The 24,801-nt window shown below is 38.1% G+C and overlaps 2 protein-coding genes across 2 annotated transcripts; one reads left to right on the top strand and one right to left on the bottom strand.

Moving 5' to 3' along the window:
* Window positions 1-4,782: 4,782 nt before the first annotated feature.
* LOC121425362 (heparanase-like) lies at window positions 4,783-23,912 on the bottom strand. Its single transcript, XM_041621388.1, has 10 exons — window positions 23,648-23,912; window positions 21,872-22,018; window positions 20,570-20,718; window positions 18,727-18,897; window positions 17,832-18,042; window positions 17,038-17,295; window positions 10,589-10,709; window positions 9,929-10,077; window positions 6,292-6,438; window positions 4,783-5,133 (listed from the first exon to the last, which is right to left on the bottom strand). The coding sequence occupies exons 1-10, from the start codon at window positions 23,821-23,823 to the stop codon at window positions 4,926-4,928; spliced, it is 1,737 nt and encodes a 578-aa protein (XP_041477322.1). The 5' UTR covers window positions 23,824-23,912; the 3' UTR covers window positions 4,783-4,925.
* LOC121425363 (putative nuclease HARBI1) lies at window positions 12,140-14,168 on the top strand. Its single transcript, XM_041621390.1, has 2 exons — window positions 12,140-12,889; window positions 12,995-14,168. The coding sequence occupies exons 1-2, from the start codon at window positions 12,477-12,479 to the stop codon at window positions 13,983-13,985; spliced, it is 1,404 nt and encodes a 467-aa protein (XP_041477324.1). The 5' UTR covers window positions 12,140-12,476; the 3' UTR covers window positions 13,986-14,168.
* Window positions 23,913-24,801: the final 889 nt, after the last annotated feature.

Genomic DNA, 24,801 nt, shown 5'->3' on the forward strand with positions numbered 1-24,801 from the left:
CATTTTAAATTAACCGGTTAATAATTGGAACAGATTGTATATGATTCCCTTTAAATGCTGTTTTTCAACAAAACTCCGCTCCTTTCAATATAAACTTTTTAATCGGATAATGGGGGTGAACAAACATTTTTAAGATATTGGCTTGTCTGAATCTAATTTATGTACAATTTGTTCTTCCTCTGTTGAAAGTATTTCACATCTGTTTTGGGACTGCCCTGTAACTCAACAATTTATTCAAAATTTCCAATCCTCTTATTTGAACAATGACGTGCATTTGAATAAGAATTTATTTTTGTTTGGTTGCCCTGACGCACAATACTCTAGTCTAAATCGTTATATTCTTTACGCTAAGTATTTTTATTTTTCGACACGTTGTAAAGGTAATCGGTTGTGTTATAGCTCTTTTAAGAACGTATTGAAACGCTATTGTGAAATTGAAAGGGTCCTCAGTCAAATTTTGTTTTATCATTAGATAATAGTTCGCATGTACTGTTGTTGTAAACATGTTCGCTTCATGATTTTTCTGTAAATTGAATTGCTTTCGTGTTTGATTTTGAATAAAATCTTTCTATGAAAGAAAAAATTCTTAGATTGGAGAAATCTTTCATTTCGATCATGTTAAAAATTGAAGGATTGTCGGATATACTCTGCCATTTCTCTATACAGCACTAATGTGAACCAAGTGCGCGTATGTAGTAAGACGTGAATTATTTACGGGTGGGGGGGGGGTGCCAGTCAAAAGTAGTTTTATGATTTCATGATTTTCTAAAAATGTTTGAAAATATCATAGAGATAGATAATGAAAATATTTGAGAAATTTCCTTTGGGGCGGGGCACAAGTGAGGTCAACATTCCTTCCACACGCACACACAAAGAAGAATGATAAGAGCCCTAAACTATATTCTTGTGTTAAGTGGCCATATGTTAATGTATCCAGGTAGATGGGAAGATGCGTCATTGTTATCTGTGTTCCAACACTAAACGTTATTGGCATGTTGCTATGTAGTACATGATAAACTTATTTTAAATAAAAGTTCAGCTCAATCAAAGGCTTTGCACTTTCCTCAGAGTTCGAGTTTTTGATATGTGCATCACTACTATCATGACTATTGGCATAGCATGATTCCTGCAATCAAGGAGTACTGGCATCATGAAATGGATATCTCCAAGGCCATGAAAGAATAATGGGAGAAGGGGTCCATCGAGATCACCATTCTTTATAAGTTACTCCCCCATCTTGATTTTAGTTTAAAACTTTGTTTTAAGAGAGAATGCGAATGTCCCCTGTGCCCTTAGGAAACTATGCCACAAAAGATGACAACTTAATTCTCCAAATCAGTGGCACTTAAAAACTACAGACTGCCACATTAGTTTGCAGAACAACATGAACCACCAAAATATAACACGCATACATTCCAGTGCATGTACATTAATCCTTAAAATGAAAGAAGTTCCTGCAGCAGAGTCCCGAGAACACCTGCACAGCAACAACTGTGGTGTTAACCGGTGTACATAGAGGACCACACCAGTTATTTTACACCGGTGTTAAATTGGTGTTAGTTTTATACCTGTAGGTGTTATTACAACATCTTTTGTTCATACATTTACACTCTTTGGTGTTATGTTTATTCTCTAGGGTGTAATTTTAACACCTCAGAGTGTGGTCCTCTATTAACACCAATTGGTGTCAGTTTTAAAACCACAGTTTTTACGGTGTGTGATCTTACCGAATTGCATAATCTTACAGGAAATTGTTATTTGGTGTATGGAATCTTACAAATTTCCTTGAATAAAACACCATTTCCCCCTTTTTAAACAGACCTGTTCTGTTAAATTGCAGAAAAATTCCTGTTTTTTTTTTATTTACAGAATGATTCTGTTGTTGCTTTCTGAAAAATCACGGGTTTTTTTAACAGTGCATCAGACATGCCACCAAAATGGGAAAGGGGGAGGACAAAAGCGAACCCCCCCATCACCCATGCAGAAAAGCAAAAAAAATAAGTAAAAACAAATAATAAATAAATAAATACGAAATCTAAAAGGGAGAGAGAGAGAGAGAACTAACCAGAACAGCAACACTTTATAACTGCACACTCAAGCGAGGGATTCACCAACAATATTTACATGTACACTCATATCCAAAAACAATTTTGAAAAAAAAGTTTTTCCAATCATCAAAGTCATGCACAAACATACATTTCACCCTTACTACGTGACAAACTTCACAATAAATACTGAAGAGCAAGACAAAAATTGTTGAACTTGACAAGTTCAAATTTTCTTCCAACTGTAATGATTTTCATAAATAAGAGAATACGACGAATGTTGTTAAGAAACATAATTCTTTTAATTTGTAGTTTATGCTTCCAACATAAAATAATTTAGTTCACGAAAAAAAAACTTGCGTAATTACACTATTGTTTCGATTGTCACATACTTTAAAACTTGGCATGAAACAAAAGTGTAGTTCTGTGCTTGATACATATACATATATAAGCAAAATTGCATTGAAAAAGAGGTATTTGACATTGTATGATAATACTGAGGTGATATACATGTTCTAATAACAAATGCATTGTTAATATCCAGCATTTTACTATTTTTCAAACAGCATAAAAATAGATTGGCAAAGTTTGTTTCCTGAGACTTGCAATTTAAAGCTCATGTGAACATCTAAAATTATATAACAAAATCTTATTCAATCATCAAAGTTTGCAATGCTTCACTTTTGCAGAGAATGAAATGCAAGAGCATAAAGTAAAAAAAAATGTTGGCATGGTAGATCAAATCTTGTGGAATTGCAGATACTAGGCCTATTAAAGGACAGGTCCACCCTAACAATAAGTTGATTTGAATAAAAAGAGAAAAATCCGATAAGCAAAACACTTCATCAAAATCGGGTAAAGGGATCTATGCTCCTACGTGAGATAGATACGGTCACGGAGTGTCTGTAATCTTATGAAATTGCACATACTTCAAGTTTAGTGCATGAAATGTTTGTATTCATACTTTCGAAAAGAAGATTCAACTACATTAATGATTGTCAAATTGTTTGTTTAACCATTGAATCTAATAAGATTTTTCACTCAATAAATCCATTTAGTTTCACAATAATGTAGAGTATAGTTCCTGAATGGACTTAATGTGTATATTAAATGGCAGGGGTCGCGGAACGGAATTGAAAGTGTGTGTGTGTATGTATGTGGGGAGGGGGGGCTGACCATGCAATGAACAATCAGACGGTTATTTTTATACATATTATTTATGTGTGGGGGTGGGGGCCAAGCCCCTCAGCCACAGGTTTCGCTGCCCATGCAATGATGGATAATCATACTTGCTTATATAGCGCTTAATACAGTACTTACTTTGTCAGAAGCACTCTACAGTATATGCAGCATAATTACCCTGGCTTTAGCAGTGCAGCTGTTACGCGCGCTGCGTTTCAAGGAATACATTCCTGCCAGGTACCCATTTACCTCACCTGGGTTGAGTGCAGCACATTGTGGATCAATTTCTTGCTGAAGGAAATTACGCCATGGTTGGGATTCGAACCCACGACCCTCTGTTTCAGAGTCCGGAGACTAATTCACTGGGCCACAACGCTCCACATGGATAAATGACATGCAGTATATATTCCGAATTTTACTCGAGATACTCCTCATTTTTTTGTCATGCTATTGTTCAACATCACTTTACTTATAAGTCACATGAATAATACAGTGGAAAAAAAAATCACGATTTTGAGGAACAAAAATTTGACTTTCAAAATACCATTGAAAGGTTTCACAAACCATGAGTGTCGTATAACGGATGTCTCTATCATTACGTCATGTTCCCTCCCTCATTCCAATACGGTCATATTATTGTCATTGGTGTAAAAGTAGTATAGTAGATTTCACGGTACACCATGTATCTTTCTTGGGCAAATGTTGGTCCTGAAAAGGACCACCCAATCTCTTGATATTAGTACTTGATAAAAGTACTAATTCATTTTAGACCTAAGAATTATTTTCTCACTTCCATTCTCCGACTTGCTACTTGGTACTCCTTGAGGTAGATGGCGGCCTCGATGAAAACATTTCCAAATGAATATTTAGCAACAATAGGGAAAAATAGAAAAAGGCACCAAAGTAACCATGCCAATAAGAGGGGCTTTGGATGATAGGACATCCTATGTCATAGCTTTGTATCAATATAAGCACTGTTCCTACAATATATATATATGTGACAAATATTTATGACGGTCATCGAAACTCATCATAATTATTCTCATGTAATTATAAAAATTGAACAAGCATAAAACTGAAAATTTCATCAAAATCGGATGTAAAATAAGAAAGTTATGGCATTTTAAAGTTTTGCTTATTTTCAACAAAATAGTTATATGAACGAGCCAGTTACATCCAAATGAGAGAGCTGATGACATCACTCACTCACTATTTCTTTTGTTTTTTATTGCTTGAATTATGAAACATTTTTATTTTCTCGTCATTGTCATGTGAAATGAAGTTTCATTCCTCCTTGAACACGTGGAATTCCATTGTTTACACATTTTGTGCTTCAGGCAAGGAGGTCCTAATCGTCAAATTCGTAAAAATTAAAATATTGTATAATTCAAACAATAAAAAACAAAAGAAATAGTAAGTGAGTGACATCATCGACTCTCTCACTTGGATATTACTGGCTCGTTCATATAACTATTTTGTTAAAAATAAGCGAAAATTTAAAATGTCATAACTTTCTTATTACATCCGATTTTGATGAAATTTTCAGCATTGTGCTTGTCTGATTTTTCTCTTTTGATTCAAATCAACATTTTTCTGAGGTGGACTTGACCTTTAATATAAGGTGTCTCCAAAAATGGGGACTATAATGACCTACGACTTTTTCCGACCCCCTCCGATATTCACCCGCATCTGACACGTCTATCTGTTCGTTTGCATCTTGAATCCACCATCAGCTTTCAGTTCCTTTTCCTGGCATGCTGCAGCCTCAGCGTCTTTGATGACGTAGAATCCATACGTTCTTGGAGGAAGAAGTATGGGCGATCCTACCGGTAGAGGGCGTGGGGTGATATCTGGGAAATGGGTAAAGTTCTTCATTTGCAACACTCGGCCGTTCAGACTGATATTCCTGATAAAAAGAGAAATAGAGAATGACTTAGAATGCCATAATTCTTTTAAAAAATTACAAGATGTTCTCGTGGATGTTTGACGTTCTGGATACCTACCCCGTGAGCTCGACTTAGTGGAGTGTATAGCTACTAGAATGTCAAGTTATGACATTTTAACATTGTGATGTACATGTATAAAGAAAGTTTGGGCAAGGGTCCTTACAAAAAAGGACATTCCTACTCTTTCCGCGTACGAATCATTTGAATTATACTGAAATTCGCCCCCCCCCCTTATGAGTGAAGAATGACAATCTGAAAATGTTGTCAATAAAGCTCATGATAATTATCAATTCATAGAAATAAAAGCTGAACCTAACTTTTAGATGTTCAAAGACGTCACTTTCAATGATTGAGATGAGAACATGACTTTTTTGTCTTACTAATCCAAATAGGGAAGTTTTATTACATTATGAAGAGTTAGAAATTAGTTTTATAAGAGGTATTTTAATATTTCTTTATCAGTGGGTTTTCACATCGCAACGCAGAACAAATTAAAGGACGCAGTAAATGTATTGAATATGCCTGTCAAACTGACAATGAACAGCTGGGAGGTCTTTGTCGAAAATTGGTGAATCGGAGCAGCAGTTTCGTCTTCAGTTTCGGAGATGACGAAAATTGCAAGTATATCCTTTGTCCAGAGTCTAAGACGAAACTGCTGATTTTGATTCACCAATTTTCGACAAAGTCTTCTTGGTTGTTGTTTGTCATGAAGGACATCGATTCTGCTGTATTAATGTATTATATTAATCAATGAGTTTTAACCTGGGGTTGTCATTTTTTCAAGCAATCTGCTTATGATGACAATCCTTCTGCAAATTGTAAATGTTAACTAATTTGGTATGAGATCAATTTTGTTTGTAATGATAATTTTAGTACATTTAGTTATGATTCATGCCAAAAAATTATCAATATACTATGTTTGTTATGTTATGGAAAATGTATTCTATACGAATGATGTAATTGCAGAAGTAAACAATAAAATCAAATCAAAATCAAATCTGTTTATACATTATTGATTTCTTGAATCTGTTCTGCGTTGCGTTGCGAAAACTCCCTATTTTTCTCATGTGTCAACCGGGTATAAACAGACTATTTCACAAAAGATGAGGTTTTCTTACTTGCTGGTGAGGATTCCTTCTGGTGCAGTCAAGAGATACTCGTCTATATTCTTATTCATCAAATTCTCAGTTAAGTTTAAAGATGCCTCGGTGTCGTTGTACAGGTTCACTGCGATGATTGTAACAGCACCGGCAGGATATGATTGGCTGCGTTTTTTAATGAAAAGGTGTGGTAACATAAAAGATATTTAAAAAAAAAGGAACACCAAAAGGCATTTATTAGAAGATATCAATTTAGATTCGAGTTATCGACAGGTGATATTTACATTCCAATGAAGCAATTATTTTTTAAAAAAGATTTGTTATCATGATTTCTTTTTAACATGTGGAAAATTAAAAAGGCGCCAGCCCACGTTGAAATTTTGTAAAAGGTGTGCCACGAATAAACCAGTTCGGTATTACCTCATGAGCAAGTTTGGTCGAATGACCTTTCATTTTTATATTATGATAGGCAGATTTCAAAGCAAGGTATTATGTAAGCATGACTTACGTAGCAGGATGCAGAAATTGCATAGACCAGGACTAGAATAGCACACCAGTGAACACTGTATGAATATTTGTTGGCATGTTTGCTTTGAATGCTTTAACAAGTTGTTATAACAATGTTCTTCGCCAACTGCATGTGAAATATATAGGGGAAGGCGGGGTAAGTTGTGACACTTTCTGCATTTTCCATGTTAGAATTGATATGACTAGTGATATTGCAGGAATAGGTACCTTGCCTTTAAATTTGATTCCTGGGAATTTTTTCACCTATATATAACTGTCTATCCCCACACTAGAAGTCGTTGTGACCTTTGAAAAAAACGATGTCAAATGGCTTAACTTGCCCCATCTGTGGGGGTAAGTTGTGCCACCGTCTTGGGTAAGTTGAGCCACAAAAACTATGTACAAAATGTATGTGGAAAGAACCAGGGGTGGTATTCTGTAACTCTGTCATAACTTTTGTCATAAATTTTGTCATTTCTCTCCGAGATGTGACACCGCTATGATTGTCACAAATCGGTATTCTGAACATTGTCTTTTCCCTGTCATATCTCTCAAAGTTCCCGCCCATCTTTTCGGAAGCAATCCAATCAAAATCATCGTTAGTTCCCAGTGGGAGCCCTTCTAGCCAATAGGAATGCCCCGTGACAGGTAGGGGATATCCCCAATTCTGTTTCTGGCATCGCGCAACTATGCGAATATTGATGCGCTTAATTACAAAGAGAGACAGGGAGCTGTGAAGGATTTTAGAGGAGAAGTAGAAAAATAAGGAAAACAGAGAAAAAAGGGAGAAATTAATATGTAGGGCCTAACTAATTGTAGCATGACAAAATAATTCTAAAAATTTTCGTGGATGATGAGTGAAACTTATGCCACAATCTAATCTAAATGATATCGTTATATGCTTGACATTCAGTCGGCAGGGTATCGGGATATTTGGTACTAAAAGATATGACAAAATTTATGACTGCTACCCCCTGTCATAACTTTTGTCATATCTTTTGCTTGTATAAAAGGATTACGCGCATCAAAGCCGCGTATTTTTGGTGCGCACCAAAGAGATAAAACAAAATTTATGACAATTTTTGTGACAAAAGTTATGACATCCACCAGAATACCGATTTTGTCATATCTCTGAGATAAGATAAAATATGGAGATAAGACAATGTTCAGAATACCGCCCCAGGATGTCAATTTTTTCATTTAAAGTCTTTTCGCTTGCTAATTCTCTATTTCTCTATAAATACTAACATCTTCTAAAAGGAAAAGAACTGTCATGTGAATTTGCTCCTTTCTGCCTGCATATCAATGGCTTTTTATGTTTTTTTATTTTTTTTTATTATATATTACCATAAGAATTACCATGGCTCAGCTTGCCCCATGTTGGTTGGCTTAAATTAGCCCCGTCCGAACTTTTTGCGATATTTTCACATCCACATATTTCTTATGCACCCGTCATGTAAAAGATTATGACAAGAGTGAGAATCCATACCTGTACTAACAGTATTGTTCTTGTTTCTACAATATATTTAAAGACGTCTGTGGGTAAAAAGCACCTATCTATTTCACACCATTTTTTATCCTTTTTTGGCTGAAATTTGTATTTTTCCCTCTAAAAAGGTAATTTTTGTTTTAAAGTTGAAAACAGTGTGGTGGGGTTAGGGGTTGTACAATGGGTCATCAATACATGACACTACCACAACGTCTGACTCATTTATTATTAGCCTGGGGGTGGTGGCTCAACTTGCCCCTATGCTCAACTTACCCCGCCTTCCCCTACCAGTCGCTAGTGGACCCATTTTTATTGTGGATCTAATGTAAAACAAACTTCGATCACGATTTCGCGCGGTTCACATATTTTGCGCAGCGGAGTGTTCGCGAAAATTGTCGAGTGGGACACCTCCCTCCCTTGCCGTTCAAGGCTACAAATGGTATTCCATGCATGAAGGCGATCGATGGGACTTTCTAAGGCATCAACTGAGAGCTTCTCATGGGGTATTAACGTATTAACAAAGGTAATTCCTGTATTTGTTGCATTTCTTTGGTTTTCGAACTGATGGATTTCCATCTTACATGTCTTACTAATTCGATATCAACTAAGCCAACTTGGCCCTAGAGATGAATAAACGAAAAAAAAATCAAGAATGTGACAAAGATGTTGAAATAAAGAAAGATGCCACGATTGACCTTACTAGCGTTTTTTTGAAATACAATGGAAATTAAGCTCCTCTGAAGCTTTAATAAAGGTTCAATAATGCAGATTATCATGATTATACCCCTGTATAATCTTATCATGTGGGCATTAACAAAGAATATTGATCTAAGATTTAAATCTAACAAACTTTTTAACTTAATCTTTTTTAAACCGTCATTGTTGATTTTTTTTTTTTGGGGGGGGGGGGTAAAATTTTCTTTAGTTTCATTTTTGCTGAGTAACGGCAAATACCGTCCCACTTATAGTGGCCCAGATCGGCCTGGAGTAAACTAACCTATTTGAATTGGGGGTTGGGATAGGGGAGATGCAATTGGTAGTGCAATCGATGGCCCCTCATAGCTTGAAATTTACTTTTACTTAACTCAAATTTGCATTACCGGCAGCCGTTTTTTTGTGAGCTACCAACATGATCAAGCTGTCAATAGGCGTACCTTAGGCAGAATAAATTAGGATTTGAACAGATAGAGAGACATTAATAAAAAAAATGTTGAAAATTTTATCCAAATCGGATGAGTATGTTGCGTTATTTCGGTGAAATATTTGTTAAATTTCGTTTTCCAACGTGTAAGATAATCATTGCTTTAACTTATTTTGTTTCCAATGAGGCATGATAAATAAACATGCAAGAAAATCTGAAAAAAAGGATTTCATATTGTAAAAGAATAAGAAAATAGAAAGTGGGGATATGGCATCTATAATTGCATATATTCATAAAAGTAAGTACATGTATATTTTTTTCACAAGATATTGTTAACTTTAGAAGTTAAACAACTGATTCATTTTTTTTTCAAATCACATTTTAATACAATTTCATCATTTTGATTTTGTAGATGTATTCTATTTAGCTAGGTATCATTACTATGTTACCATTAAGCGTGAAGCATCCCTTTAATAAGATAATCAGTGATATTAGACAGTACGTTAATCCCTACTTACGTTGTCTTTGTACAATGAGCGAATACGTAGACGAAAGACCTGTTCTTTTCGTTACCTCTCATTTCGTCACTGGATCCGTCAATTTTGTATGATACAGATAAAACGTGGGTGTCGAGAAGTCGTTTGTGAAGAAAGCAAACCCAATAGAGCTAATCGAACACAAGTAGCAAAGAAAAAAGAAAGAATTAAAGAAAATAACGAAAAGAAACGAATGAAAGAACTTTAGGTCTTATCTAAAAAAAAATAAAAACCCCGAACGGATCCGTGTTATGTTCATGAAAAGAAAAAGCCACCCAGAAGAAAAATTGAATTCGCTCACTTTCAAGATTATCCTTTGATTTACCTGAAACAGACAATGCAATTAATAGATAAATAAATAAACAAATATGTAAATAAATAAATGGATTAATCAATAATTAATGCGTAAGGTCTAGATCACTGATAAACCATGATAAGACAAGGGCTAGGTAAATTCTATGGAAAATACGAATCAAAATATTATCCCCCATTACTTATTTTATGATTAAAGAGCTGATTACGCAGCAGTCTGTGGCAAAGATAATGTAAACGCAAACTCTCTTATTTCCATTAAAGATAAAGTCATGATTGCACTTCATGAATTAAAAAAATATATGTACAGAAAATAATGAAGAGACTTACTGGTGTGGGTGTGTAGTGGTCGGAAATAGGTTTCAGCAAGGAGTAACCGGCATTGAATAAGTTCCAGTATATAAACACCGACACCCCCATTTCAGCTGCCAGCCCCAGGTTATGAAGTAGGCTGCAAATAAAAGTACCAGAAAGTTAATGTATAGGCCTGTAGCTAGTTCCCAAACAAATATTGATGGCCCAAAGTTTAAATGCACATTGACATGGTCCAAAGTTACTCGACATTCCATTGTTCGAAGTTTGAAATAGCGTGCAACTGACGTAAATCCAGTCAGACCAGGGGGGGGGGGTGATATCAATATTGACCTGAAATTCAACATTTTGGAGATACCCCACACCAAGGTCTATGCATAATGGGGTATATAACCGTGTACATAATACTACCATTATTCAGTTAATGGCCTATGGCGATTTTTATTCGATTGCTATATTGGATTCACTTTGTTGTGATATAAAGTAACGCATTACAGTCAATAACAATATGTGAGCGGGCGAAGCGAGCGAGCAAATTTTCAGTATTTGGAAGACAAAATGTTGTCAAAAACCTCTTTCAAGTGGTGTGTAATTATCACATCAAGGGCAATGCATACGCATGTATATATTGTAAATGTGTAAATTATACTACCATCTTTCAGTTGAGGACATGGTCCGGGCTGAAAATATTTATATCTGAATAGAGTAAATTCACAAAGCAAAATACTAGAAATTTCATAACAATCCGATAACAAATAAGTTATTGAATTTTAAAGTTTATGAATATTTTGTGAAAATAGTCATATGCTCATCGTCATGAATATTCATTAGGTGGGCTGATGATGTCACATCCACGCTTTTCTTTTTCTTATGTTATTTCATGAAATCACAATTGTTTCATTTTTTCATACATGTGTAAATGATGCTTTATGTGTTTAGATGTAATTCTAATAAAATCAGCATACGCTTGGCACTCGCATTATATGACTATGGTGAGTGAGTGAGGGCACCAAAGCGGTGACGAAGTATACCACATCTAAATGGTGAGATATTAATCAATGAATTCCTTTAAAAATTGTCCTTATATCCCTCTTTGGGGTCAATATATACAAAAATTTTAGCTCGCGCTTCGCGCTCGCAATATTTGATGTGTGAGATGCGTAGGTCAATCATGATTACAATGACTACAAGTGCTTCATGTGTTTAGATGTATATTATTCTAACAAAATCAGCAAGCGCTTGGCACTCGCATTAGATGACTATGGTGAGATATGTACTCTTAATGGATTCCTAAAATATAATCCTTAAAATGTCCCTGTTTGGAGTAAATATAGACAAAAATTTCAGCTTGCGCTTTGCGCTCGCATTGTATGTTTAGCGAGACAGGTATGTATTATGATTACAATAAATTGTTTATAATGTCCCTTTTTAGGTCTGAAATTAAAAAAAAATTCAGCTCGCGCTTCGCGCTCGCATTATGTGATCAGTGAGATACATATCCGTTTAATGACACTGTCCTTAAAATGTTTCTATTATGTCAGTATACCTGGCAACAAGCGCGCTCTCTAAGCCTAGGTCACATAGCCCGGCCGGTGTCCGGCATCGGTGGAGCTCGGTGGATTTTTGAGGTGTCGCCGAGCTCCCCTCATCGGTGGCATAGCTCGGTGACGTGACCGGGCTCCGTCCGGAAATCTACAGGCGACCGACCAAACACCGGCCGATGACCGTCCGGAGTCTGTCTCAAAAGTGGAGATTTTTTTCGGCCGATGTGGCAGCAACTACCGGCCGATGTCCGGCCGATGGTCGGCCGGACATCGGGGGGTATACGGCCGGTACCCGAGCAGGTTAAAGGACACCGTGCGATCACCGGCCGGGTTGTTAACGGGCTTCGAACACTGCCCGGCCGATGTTCGGCCGGTGTACCTCGGACTTGGGGGGCCGATGGTCAGCTATTCCATACCTGTATATATATGTCCACCCTACCTGGAATGGTCAGTTCATCACTATGGCTGCACCGAGAAGACTACGAATGGCGTTGTTAGAACACGAGCTAGCTCAGGCGAGGTTCCAGTACAACTTGGTCCTGGCAGCACTGCTCGAAGAATCCGAGAGGGAGCGACAGAGGGCCGGCAGAAGAATAAGACGTTGGTGGGTGCGCGAGTGGATCCTACGCAGACCTCGTTTCGGCCAGTATGAGACGCTCATGAGGGAACTCGAGGCCGAGCACGCTGCCGACTTCAAATCCTACCTCCGCATGGTGCCACAGATGTTCTATGAGTTGCTTGACCGAGTTGGCCCCCGCATTGCCAAGACCACAACGTAAGTTTACACTTTATGAACCTACTGTCAAATTGTGCTGAAATGTCTTCCATCCATATTTATTCTAGTTTGATTTTATTCATATTTCACCCTCTTCTGTTGCAGGCATCGAACCCCCTTGGATCCTGGGCTGAAGCTGGCGATCACCTTGAGGTTCTTGGCGACCGGAAGCAGCTATCATGATCTGGCGTTCGCGTTTCGTGTCCCACACAACACCATCTCTCTGTTCGTCCCCGAGGTCTGTCAGGCCATCTACGACGAATACGAGGACGAGATGTGGGCCACTCCCCAGACAGAAGATGAGTGGCGCCCGGTAGCCGAGGGATTCGGAGACAGATGGAACTTTCCCCACTGTTGTGGCGCGATCGATGGGAAACATGTCGCCATCAAGAAGCCCCCCAAGAGCGGCTCACTTTACTACAACTACAAAGGCTTCTTTTCCATCGTCATGCTTGCAGTGGTAAACTCTGACTACAAGTTCATCTGGGCGGATGTGGGGTCACCAGGGTCGTATTCCGACGCCGGCATCTTTAACCGGTCGCGACTGGAGCCAGGTCTGCGTGAGGGAACGATCGGACTACCCCAGCCGGATCCCCTACCAAATGACGACCAGGACACACCCTACTACATGGTCGGAGACGACGCCTTCCCCCTACGGCCATACATGATGAAGCCTTACCCTCATCGGCACCTGAAACGGGACGAGCGGATCTACAACTACCGGTGTTCCAGGGCACGCCGTGTGGTTGAAAACGCGTTTGGTATATTCGCCAATCGCTTCAGATGTCTGCTAACAACCCTGGGATTGAGACCGTCGAAAGTTACCAAGATCGTCAAGGCCTGCATGACCCTTCACAACCTCATGAGGACTCGTTACCCCAACCTTCAGAATGCTGACCTCGACCGGGAAGATGAGCAGGGTCAGATCATCGCGGGTGCATGGCGAGACCAAGCCGTGCTCGAAGATGTGCAAGCAGCAGGGCACGGGCCAAGATTGACCCGACCAGGCAAAGAACTGCGCGCATACCTCAAGAATTACTTTTGCAGTCCTGCCGGGAGTGTGCCATGGCAAGATGTGGCAATAAACCAGCAGTAACTTGTGTCTAATATTGTTACAGTATACCGGATGCAGCCACAGACATTCCATTATTCTTCTCAGGACTTAACGCATTTTTGATGTGTTATACTTTCCATTATTCAGTATGTTGTTTGCAAATAAATCTGTTATTGGGTAATCTTAAAACATTGCCTTTGCTCTTTTTAATTTGAACACTAGTAATAAATGCCAAAAGAAATCAAACCTTTTGAAAGAATAAATCAATATTAAAATACACCAGTATGAATAAGATGAGATGTGTGTAAATAATACAACAGCAACATATTCATTGTGATTGAATTATTTTTAATCAAAGAATAATCGTCATTGTATCTTTTCTTTCACCTTTAAAAACTAACCTTTCATAAAGAAAAACACTTGTATCAACCAATATGATTAGCTTTGTAATTTTGTAATAGGCTTCAAATGATTGCCCATTAATATGTTTTCACCTTTTAAAAAGTATGTGTTTTTTCATAATGAGGAAGGATCTCCATTGTTTACATATCAGATAAAGTCTTACGAAATATTAATTTTTACTTGAGTACTGTTTAACTTTTGATCTATGCAACTTTGTTAAAATTAACCAATTTTCATGGTGTGTTCTATAAAACCTTCTAAATGACATTTTCTTTCCTTCTAAATTAACTTTGTTTTACCTTTTGAGTTCTCAGTTTATTGCTCTAAGATGTTAAAAAGATAAAAACAATAAAGACAACGACAGAACTTTAGTTTTCATACCTTGGATGTTACCACATACACAATAAATATGGCAATAAACATAAACTGGCACGGGACACCGGCCGATACTCGGTCGTACACCGGCCGATGCGTATTCCGATGTGGTAAGGATGGGGCTGCGATGAGGGAGCTCGGTGAGAGCCCGTCGATTTTTTAACTCCGAAGTTAAATTTCGCCGAGCTGCCACCGATGCGGTTTTTAGCCCCAAACGCCGGCCGGTGACCACGGGAGTCCGGCCGGTGTCCGGCTAAAATCGCATCGCTGGCTCATCGGAACCTCATCGGCCGGGCTATGTGACCTAGGCATTAAGTGACTCAAAATTTTTGCTGGTGCCCCCCCCCCCATGCTGTGACCCACGGTACGCCACTGGTTGCAGCACTTCAGTTATCAATCCAATTGTTTTAGTTCTTGGTATTTTTTTTAATAAACCAAATTTCATATAATAAAATGCAAACGAACAAGTTGGGATATGACATCAACAGCCCACCTAATGAATATTCATGAAGACATGCCAAGAACTGTTTCACCGGAATAATGCAAATCTTTGAAACTCAATAACTTCGTTATTTGATATCCAATTCTGATAAAATTTTCAGCATTTTGCTTTGTGAATTTTACATTATTTATCGAGATATAAATATTTCAGCCTGGACCATCCCTTTAAAGGCCTATCACCATTTTTACAATTATGGGAGCGAGTAAATTTTCAGTAGTTGGAACACAAAATGGGGTCCAAAAACTTGATTAATATCATGATTATCAGGATTAAGGGTACTTTATGAAATGATAATAGGCGATCACAAGCCACAATACACTCTTCAAAAACGTGGATGTAGCACAAGGATGCAAATTAAAAGGAAAACATTGCAGAAAGGAAAGATTTTGAATTATCGTTAAGTTTATAACGGGAGATGATGCAACATTCAAAATTTTGAGCAACATTAATGTTTGGATATTATATTGGAATTAATGTGATTTTTAATCATATTAAATTCAATTTCATTGGTTTACAGGAGACTTTAAAAAGTCTCCTATAAACCAGTGAAATTGTAAAGTGCGAGGGAAATATTGCTGTCCTAAGTTGCCTCTGCGCCTTAACTGTAATGATTTGGTCATCTCCCGCTTCCACAAAAATGCTACTCTAATGACCCCCATTCAAAGTTATAACGATGCATATTTAAAAGAAACTGATATCATACAATTCATAAATGTATGTAGCATAACCATACTCTCATGATGCAGGGATATAACATTTGAAATAAATTAAACGTAGCGATTTGTTATGGCCAAAATCGTGTAACATTAGATTGATCGCGGGAGCGGAGCGACCGGGCGTGAAATTTTGCATTTTTAGGATTCAAAATTGGGCAAATTAATTTAAGCACCTTGACCACATTGAAAGATGAATGCAAGCATTAACAGAATTATTATTCATTTGATGATTAACAAATATCGTTTCTGTATTGAAAAAGTGTGTGGGTGTGTGTGTGTGTTGGGGGGGTGATTATACATGCCACACGACGTAGAACGGATTCAAAATGCAAACTGCCTTTTTTTCAAAATGAAATGTGCCCTTTTTCAAAATGAAATACGCTCTATGAAGTAAAACACAATGCATTTTATGTTAGAAAATCACAAGACTTTTGGCTTGCGCTTCGCGTTCGCGTCAATTATTATTTAGTATAAGGTATTTGCCTGTTAATGGTTACAAAAAATACATAGAATGTTTAGTTTTCAGGTTGGGATATCTCACATTTTTGACTCGCGTTTCGTGCTCGCATCAATTATTGTTTATTAAGATACTCATTCTGTTCCTGGTTACAAAATAATAGTGCTTACAATATCCAGTTTTCAGGTTGGAAAATCATACATTTTTCGGCTCGTGTTTTGCACTCGCACCAATTATTGTCCGAGGTAACATACCTCGGTCACATTTGCTCTACGGCGGCCGTACGGCGAGTCGAAAACAGCCGTTTTATTCATTTTTATTCAAACCACCTATCTGGTACACAAAAGTTAAAACGGCTGTTTTTGACTCGCCGTACGGCCGCCGTAGAGCATATGTGACCGAGGTATAAGTTTCAAAGCTGACGAAAAATTGTAAATATGTGGTTTGTCCAGTGCCCATGACGAAACTGTTGTTTTGATTTAACAATTTTCGACAAAGACTTCTTGGTTGCTTTTTTCTGAACGGTATTCAGTGCGAAGTTTCCCTATTAGCACGAGCAGCGTTGGCGTTAAAGCATCATTGGAATTCACATGTAATTGGTTACCTGGATGAAAAAAAAATAGAGAAGAAAAAAGTGCTTACGGAAAACCGGCGACATATCGATTTGAAACACCCTCCAAACCGCCACTAGAAACAGTGGATGTCTCGCCTAACCATTTTTCTCGGGAGCCCGTAGGCATGGAATCTCTCATGGTCTGACGAAACTTCTCGAGCTCGCATCTTGTTCTCAAGAGGATATCTGGATCGGTGAAATTATCGACGGAAGTTCTGTTATCAGGGTCAATATTGTAGAAATGAACAGTGGTTGCATTGATAGCATCACCAGCGTGCTCAAGGAACCTGTTTGAAATAACAAGGATCAACATTGCATTCACTTTGGATAATAAAAGGAAAAATATATTCAAACCACATTTCACTTCAAAGAATGTCCCAACTGTACCCACATAGAGCCATAGTGCAAAATCGCATACCTACAATATATGCCGACAAAAAGTTCGTGAAGACACTTGTATCCGTGTTTATTTAGTGACTTTCCCATGTAATTGGCTGTACATGGACGTGTCGTTACCACAGCCAACCAGAGTCCTCAAAATTATTTCATGGCCCTGGGAAGCGGGGGGTGCCCAGTAAAAAAATCGTTCCCAGGGCCCCGAATTACATCATAAAGGTTTTAAGAGATTTCCAAAAATGAGGTGTTCAATGCTTTGCTGAGCAGAGCATAGCATTTTCTACCTGGGTCTTGTATGCCAACTGACAGTATCAGAAGATTGGCCTAGGCCTCTATCTTTTCTTTAATTTCAATGGACAAATTCTTATATATACGGTTTAAGTCGTTTTGTAAATACTAGTATGTATTGTGATTTTATTGAACTGACCTTTGTAGATACTCGCTCGAACTTGGTGAAAACTCTGGTTTTAAATTAGTGATGCAGTCCCGTATTGGAAGATGGTCCATGTCCGGTCCTACCAACTCGTTGCTATACCTGTATCTATCCTCAGACAAGATGCCTCGGAGTGTGATGAAGTCCTTGGCTAACTGACGAGCTATTATCGTCTTGTTGTAATTTTTTCTGAAGCGTTTCGGTTCTACGGAGGCAATATTCAACAATGGATATTTTGCATAATAAAGATGAAAGTGTTTTGGGGAGACATATGGGACATTTTGATAAATCTCATCGTAATTCCGCTTGTTGTTGTTGTTGTAGCTTTAGTTGTTCATTGCTTCTAATTTTCCCCGATCTTCTTCTCCTTCATTTCGATCTCATTTGATGCTATCACCAAACACACAATCATATACTTTACATGTACTATTTTACAATCAATCATATCAACACCACCACTACCACCATAACCACAACTAAACAACCACGGTCACCGCCACCACCATCATCACCATCATCACTATCATCACCACCACCATCATCACCATCACAACCAACACCATCATCACCATCATCACTATCATCACCACCATCATCACCACCACCATCATCACCACCACCACCATCATCATCACTATCATCACCACCATCATCACCATCACAACCAACATCACTACCACCACCACGAATATTAACGACATTACTTTTTAGTCCAAGGGTCCGATTTCGAAAGGGGGTAGAGCATAAACAAAATCAGATCTCAATTAGATGGTAAATTTTTACATTTTTTACACGTTTAATTAAATAAAGTATAAGAGTTTGCTCCCTGGTTCCGGTGCCCCTGAGTATTACCTCCGCTATATGTGTCCATGAAGACAGGTTATCTTACCGTTTCCCAATTCCCAGATGACACGATATCCAAGGTTGGCATTGAAATCTAGGAGTTGCTTAGCGTTAGTCGGGTCCCAGGCATCGCCTTTCCTCAAAGCCAAGTTCAAAGTGAATGCAAGATCCACTTTGCTCTTTAAGCAAAATTCGTTTAGATTCCTCCACTGTTCCCCTGAAAATCATTGAATATGTACATCATTACTGTGAAAATCTGTGTGTCACAATGTACTATTTTGCAAATGTATATACTACTTAAAGGGGAAGTTCACCCTGCCATAAAAATTATTGTAAATATATCAGAAAAAATAATAAAAAACGTTATTAAAGCTCGTGAACTTGTAAGCTAGTGAACACTTTTTGCGAGAGTGATCACGAATTTCCTAGAAAGCCAGTGAACACTTTTTGCGAGAGTGATCACGAATTTCCTTGTTGACCATAGTAGATTGCGAGACAAATGAATACCCTCTAGCGAATATTACCGAAGGTTTGAGAAAAATAAAAAAGTTATAATAGTTTTGATTGATTTGTGACGTCACATGCGAGCAGCTTTTCTACATATCGAATGGTAAAATAAAAATCAATGAAATGTCATTTTCTCAGAAAATTGAAAATGGTTTTCACTGTACATTTAGTTTATCAATAGACGTATCATTTTACAGCCGTTCCTTAAAAAGAAAACAAAAATAAATCATCACGAATCATTAAAAACTGAAATTTATGCATTTTATATTTTATAACATATGGGGCAGCTGTTCGTATATGACGTCACAAACACAAATATGTAAATTCTAATAACTTTTTTATCATTTGATGGATTCCCTCAAACCTTCACCATTATTTTGAATTATTTTTCTGCTATTTTTACAACAAACATTTTTTTCAGGGTGAACTTCCCCTTTAATTCGACAAGTGATGAACATTTGCAGCAATAAATACGATGTGGGCAAAAAATAATAATGATGATAGATCGTATCACATATCCTACCCGGGTGTTCTCATTCATTGACATACGGTGGATTTAAGAACAAAATATAGGGCATTGTCAAACTTTGTAATTGGAGAAACGGAAAAGGCAGTTTAATCCTGGATCCAAGGTGAATAATGCATTAAATCGAAAATAGAAAATGGTAAAGCCTTCACATGCTGTTACTGTCCCTAATTATCGACGGTGTCTTAAAGGTGAAATTCACCCTGACAAAAAGTTGATTGTAAAAAGAGACAGAAAAAAACTACCGGTGAAGCCTATTTGAGGAAAACCTATAAAAAAATTATCAAAAGTTTAACCGGTTTGATTCGTGACGTCATATGCGACCTGTATTCTATGTTACGTGAATTAGGAAAATATCTATTAAATGTAATTTTCTTCAAAGAATTGTATTTTATGTACCCTCAGTATATCAACGGACGAATCATTTCGCACCCCGAAAGAAAAAAATATTTCAGTCTTAATGAACCATTACATTGAAATTCATGCATTGTGCATTTATCACGGACAGCTGCTCGTATGTTATGTTACACATCAAAAACTTAACATTCTAATAGCTTTCTTAATCTTTAGTGTCATTACTTTCGTCTGGTATTTTTACAAAAAACTTTTCGTCAAAGGTGAATTTCCCCTTTAATTGATGTCTTCTGGGACAATATCGTACATTCCTCTCTGGATCTTGCTAAACGAAAACTCCTATTTTTTTCCTTTCAGTTGGTTTACTTTGTTATGTTGCTATTATTCGTTCAAGAATAATACATTTCTTTCTAATTTAGAGAAGTAATAAAGGGGGAAATGGTCATTATAACGTCATCGCTTTTTTGCCCTCTATTCATGGGCTGTGATCATGAGGACCTACCTGTGAGAAAATGATTGACATTTATCCAGGGATGAGGGATGGTATTGGAAGAACCATTCAGAGCAAATATTACCTCATCTCCCGACCTCCCTCCGACACGTAAAATAGCAGGAGAAAGTCCTCGTAACAACGTTTGGAGGATGACTGACCTGAAGCCATGAAAACGATAGATTATATTCCTGAGAGTTTGTTTAACAATAATGCCTAACTTTAAATTATCTAGACTGATATCGCATTGACCCTATCGGACAAGGTGTGTTCATACTGTCGGACAGGAGCAAAAACCATTTTGATTTAAAAGTGGCCTGCTATAAAACTTTGGGGATAAAGAATAAGAGGAAGTAAACATTTCTTTTCAAACAATAGCAGTTGAAAGTAACTTATCTCGCATTATCATAATGACTGTTTATCCATGGAGCGTCCTTGCCCTACGTGGTTTATTTCTTTTCCTGACATCATTTTAGTGGCATTTTCAATTTCGATAGGTTATTGAGGCATGTACAACTTTTTTGTAGTTTTAAAGAGAAAGTAGAATGAAAACATTTCTTAACTTACATTTTATTGTAACATTATCTTTACAAACAATAAATTTCAATTAATTATAGCTAACATAATTAGGAAATATGTGTGGTCGTGTGGTTAGAGTTTTGGACTCGTGGTCGTAAGGATGTGATTTCGAATCCCCGCTCTGCATTGCCACTCAATTTTGATTTTGAAAAAAGTGTAAAAAAGAGTAAATTTGTCGTCTATTTACAAGGTCAGTCACTAAGCCGGACTAACTCAGACGTAAAATGTTTCCAATGTAATCGGTTATATACCCATTGCGTTATACAAGCAAGAAACGGTCCTGCCGAATCACAAATAGTTTAGAAAATGCCGTAGAAATAAAATCGTAGATTTTAAAAATGAGATTAGCTCTCAAAAATGAAAGATAAAGCCACACGCTTCGTCAGTGCCCATGATGGGTAAAAAAAAAGAGAATTCAAAATCCGTTTCTGAAACAGTCGTGAAAACACGTCTGTTCATGGACATTCCATGAGCAGACGTGTTCTTTTCATCGGTGTGTCATTCTTTTCATTCAGACACAGTAATTTTTGCCATCGAGGTCTCCATTTTTTAAGGGGAGGGGTGTAAAATATTACTTCATCCCCTGGCAAAATCTTCGTCTCGCATAAGCATGGTAAGATCCCATAATTAAAAAGCCATATGAAGGATTCGGCAGGGGATCGAACCTACAACCTTCCGATCACGAGGAAAGCACTGCACCACTGAGCCACCATTAATAATGTAGGTATAACTTACTTTGGATCGAAACCCTTCAAATTGAATTTCTTTGTGACGGAGCTCGCACCGAAACCTGTTGAAAGGTATCGGCGATCAACGATGTGTATCGCCTTACTAGTGTTAATCGACACGGAGTAATGCTGCGTCGAGTTTGAGTAGGGCACACTGTATTGAAAACACGATACAAACAGGCAAGGTCTTTGACATTGAGATGTTTATGATATCAATAATAATAACAAAACAACAACGATAATAATAATAACAACAATAATAACAAGAATGATAATAATAATAATGGCATATTTACCCAGGGTAGCCAATTCCAAAAACTGTTCTCCCAGCGAGCCCAGCAATTATTACTTTACCCCGGCTTTAGCTGGGCTGCCTATAGGCGCTCGAGCATTCGAGGAATTTCATTCTACCGCGTACCCTTAACATCACCTGGGTTGAGTGCAGCACAATGTGGGCAAATATGTCTTGCTAGAAAAACACAACATGGCTTGGAATTGAACTGACGTCCCTCGGATTGAAAGCCGAGATTCATAACCACTTTACCACTACTAACCCATGTTCCAGATTTGTCATTTCACATATAAAGAGAGAAATGGGGAAAGGGTATATTGGGGATTATTGGCTATCTGAATAATAAGAATTAATTCATTTAACAAGAACATAGAAGGAGCTGAGCTCCCGGGGTTGGGGGCACACCGGGGGCACACCGATTTGGAAAGACATAGGGATGTGCGCCACAATATGTGAAACCCTGTGACTGAGGTTGCTTAAGGGATTTGATAACTACATGATTAAATTATAGAGTACAGAAATGTGATGTCACTGCCATGACAACGAACTGGCTGGTTCTAAACAGAGTCGCAGCTGACGATCGTCTATACATATTTTTATTTGCAAAAATTACCATAATTCTGAGGTTGCAAGTGATGAAATTTCTTTAGCAGCCATTTTCTTCTATGAGAAACAGGCTCCAGTTTTATTTATTTAGAACCAGACCGCCATGACATCATGGCAACTGACGTCATCGCTTCGGTACTCTATACCAATTGCTGAGGCCATTCTTGAAGAAGATGTGTCCCAAGTAATGGGTCTCTTTCTGGGGGGGGGGGCAGTCAAATATATTTCTGTACACACGCGTGACCAAAAAACGCGTTTGAAGGGTTGTTTTTTTTCAGTTTTTGGACGCGGTCCGCGCGTAGACTCGATAAGGGTATCAAGTGCACCGAATTTCAAGAAAAGGGCGGTTTTGAAAGACTGGTCAATGGTCAATCGCGGGGTCAAACGTATTTAGGGTATGTTCTTCTCCCAAAGCTTTTTTTAAGACTAGCCAAACGTGTTTAGGGTATTTTTTCCCCCGAGGTCATATTTTGGCGACAACTTGTTTAGAGGCCAAATGTGTATATAAAGCCCGCGAAAAACTTGTTTAGGGGGTACTTTTGCACACAGAGAAATTACTTGGTCACGCGTGTGTACAGCAATATATTTGACTCCCCCTCCACCCTTCTACCCTTCCTCTACCTTCTACGTTCATGCTTTCACAGAACATGACCTCTACACGTGTCATGTGTTGCGAGAAATTCCCTTATTGATATTTATAAAACAGGACCCGGATCTTTGCCCACGAACGCAATCGGGATGTGGGGGGGGGGGGAGGAGTAAAAATATAATTATTCCCCCTTTCCCCCGAAACTAGTCAAGTATGATGAGATGAATAAGAACTGGAAACGTACGAACGAGGCCTAAAACTTAAAAAAAGGGTCGCGTATATTCAACAAGACTTACATGTCCTGTTGTGGAAATCTGTCATTTTCGTCTGTGGCGGGGTGGTGAGGTTGGTGGTTCTTGAGTGGATTGGTGTGGCCAGTTTGCACCAGTGCAGCTTGAGAAGCATTCACATTACACATGAACCCAAAATACCAGCAAAATAACGTTGATATCGGCGCCATATTTGCGTTCATTCTTGGACATTCGGCTTAGATATACAGGGGAACTATTTGCATGATTTGGTTAGTAAGTTTATCAGCTGTATAACCAGGAAACAAACGGACTTCGACCTACGGAAGGAAACCACCCGTGACTATAGAAGGTTCGTCGACCTTTTCGGACCAAGAAAATATTTCGTGGGGGTACCAAGCTACAACTCTATGCTAAGGCGGGGGGGGGGGAGGAGGGGGTTGATAGGGTTACTCCATGGTTCCTATACCCCCCCCATCATAATATGGGTGTGGTTGTAGAGTACCGAAGCAATGGCCGTCAGTCGCCATGGTGTCATCATGGTCATGCATGGCGGCCTGATTTTAAACAAATGAACCCGCCGAATGAAAGCGTGTGTTTCTCATTGGAGAAAATAACTGCTATCGGAATTTGATTGCTCGCAACCTATTTTTCAGACGAGCCAGTCATGCAAATGTGTACAGACGGTCGTCAGCCGCGACCCCGGGCCGCGACTCTTGCTGCACGGGCCTAATCACAACTGACAGGCCAAACTTATATTCATTCGAGCCAAACCATTGCTCAATTTTTAAATTTGATATTGCTGATTGACAAAAAAGTATGAATATGACAGACAATCCAACACTGATTCTAGGGAGGGTACCTACTGAACTTACTTTTTCCAAATTGGAAAGATATTTCACCACTATGGAACTATATTTTTACTGGCGGAAGAATTAGGTTCTTAATACTCTCTCAAGTGATGAATTTGGTCCCGTCAGGTGTAGTCTTCGTAAATGCTGATTTAATTTTAAAATGAGCCGGTCGAGGTACCCTTTTCTGGTTAGATATGGAATGTCAGACATTTATCCTATCCACTGGTAGTAAACATTCAACCCTAAAATTTCCTCCTTATTTTTTTATGAATTCTTTTTAAGTGCCACTTTAACACACGTGTCTATGGGGAATGAATTAGGCCTGTGAGCCCCTCTGTTTAGAACCAG

The sequence above is a fragment of the Lytechinus variegatus genome, chromosome 12 (assembly GCF_018143015.1).
Source record: "Lytechinus variegatus isolate NC3 chromosome 12, Lvar_3.0, whole genome shotgun sequence".
NCBI lineage: Eukaryota > Metazoa > Echinodermata > Echinoidea > Temnopleuroida > Toxopneustidae > Lytechinus > Lytechinus variegatus.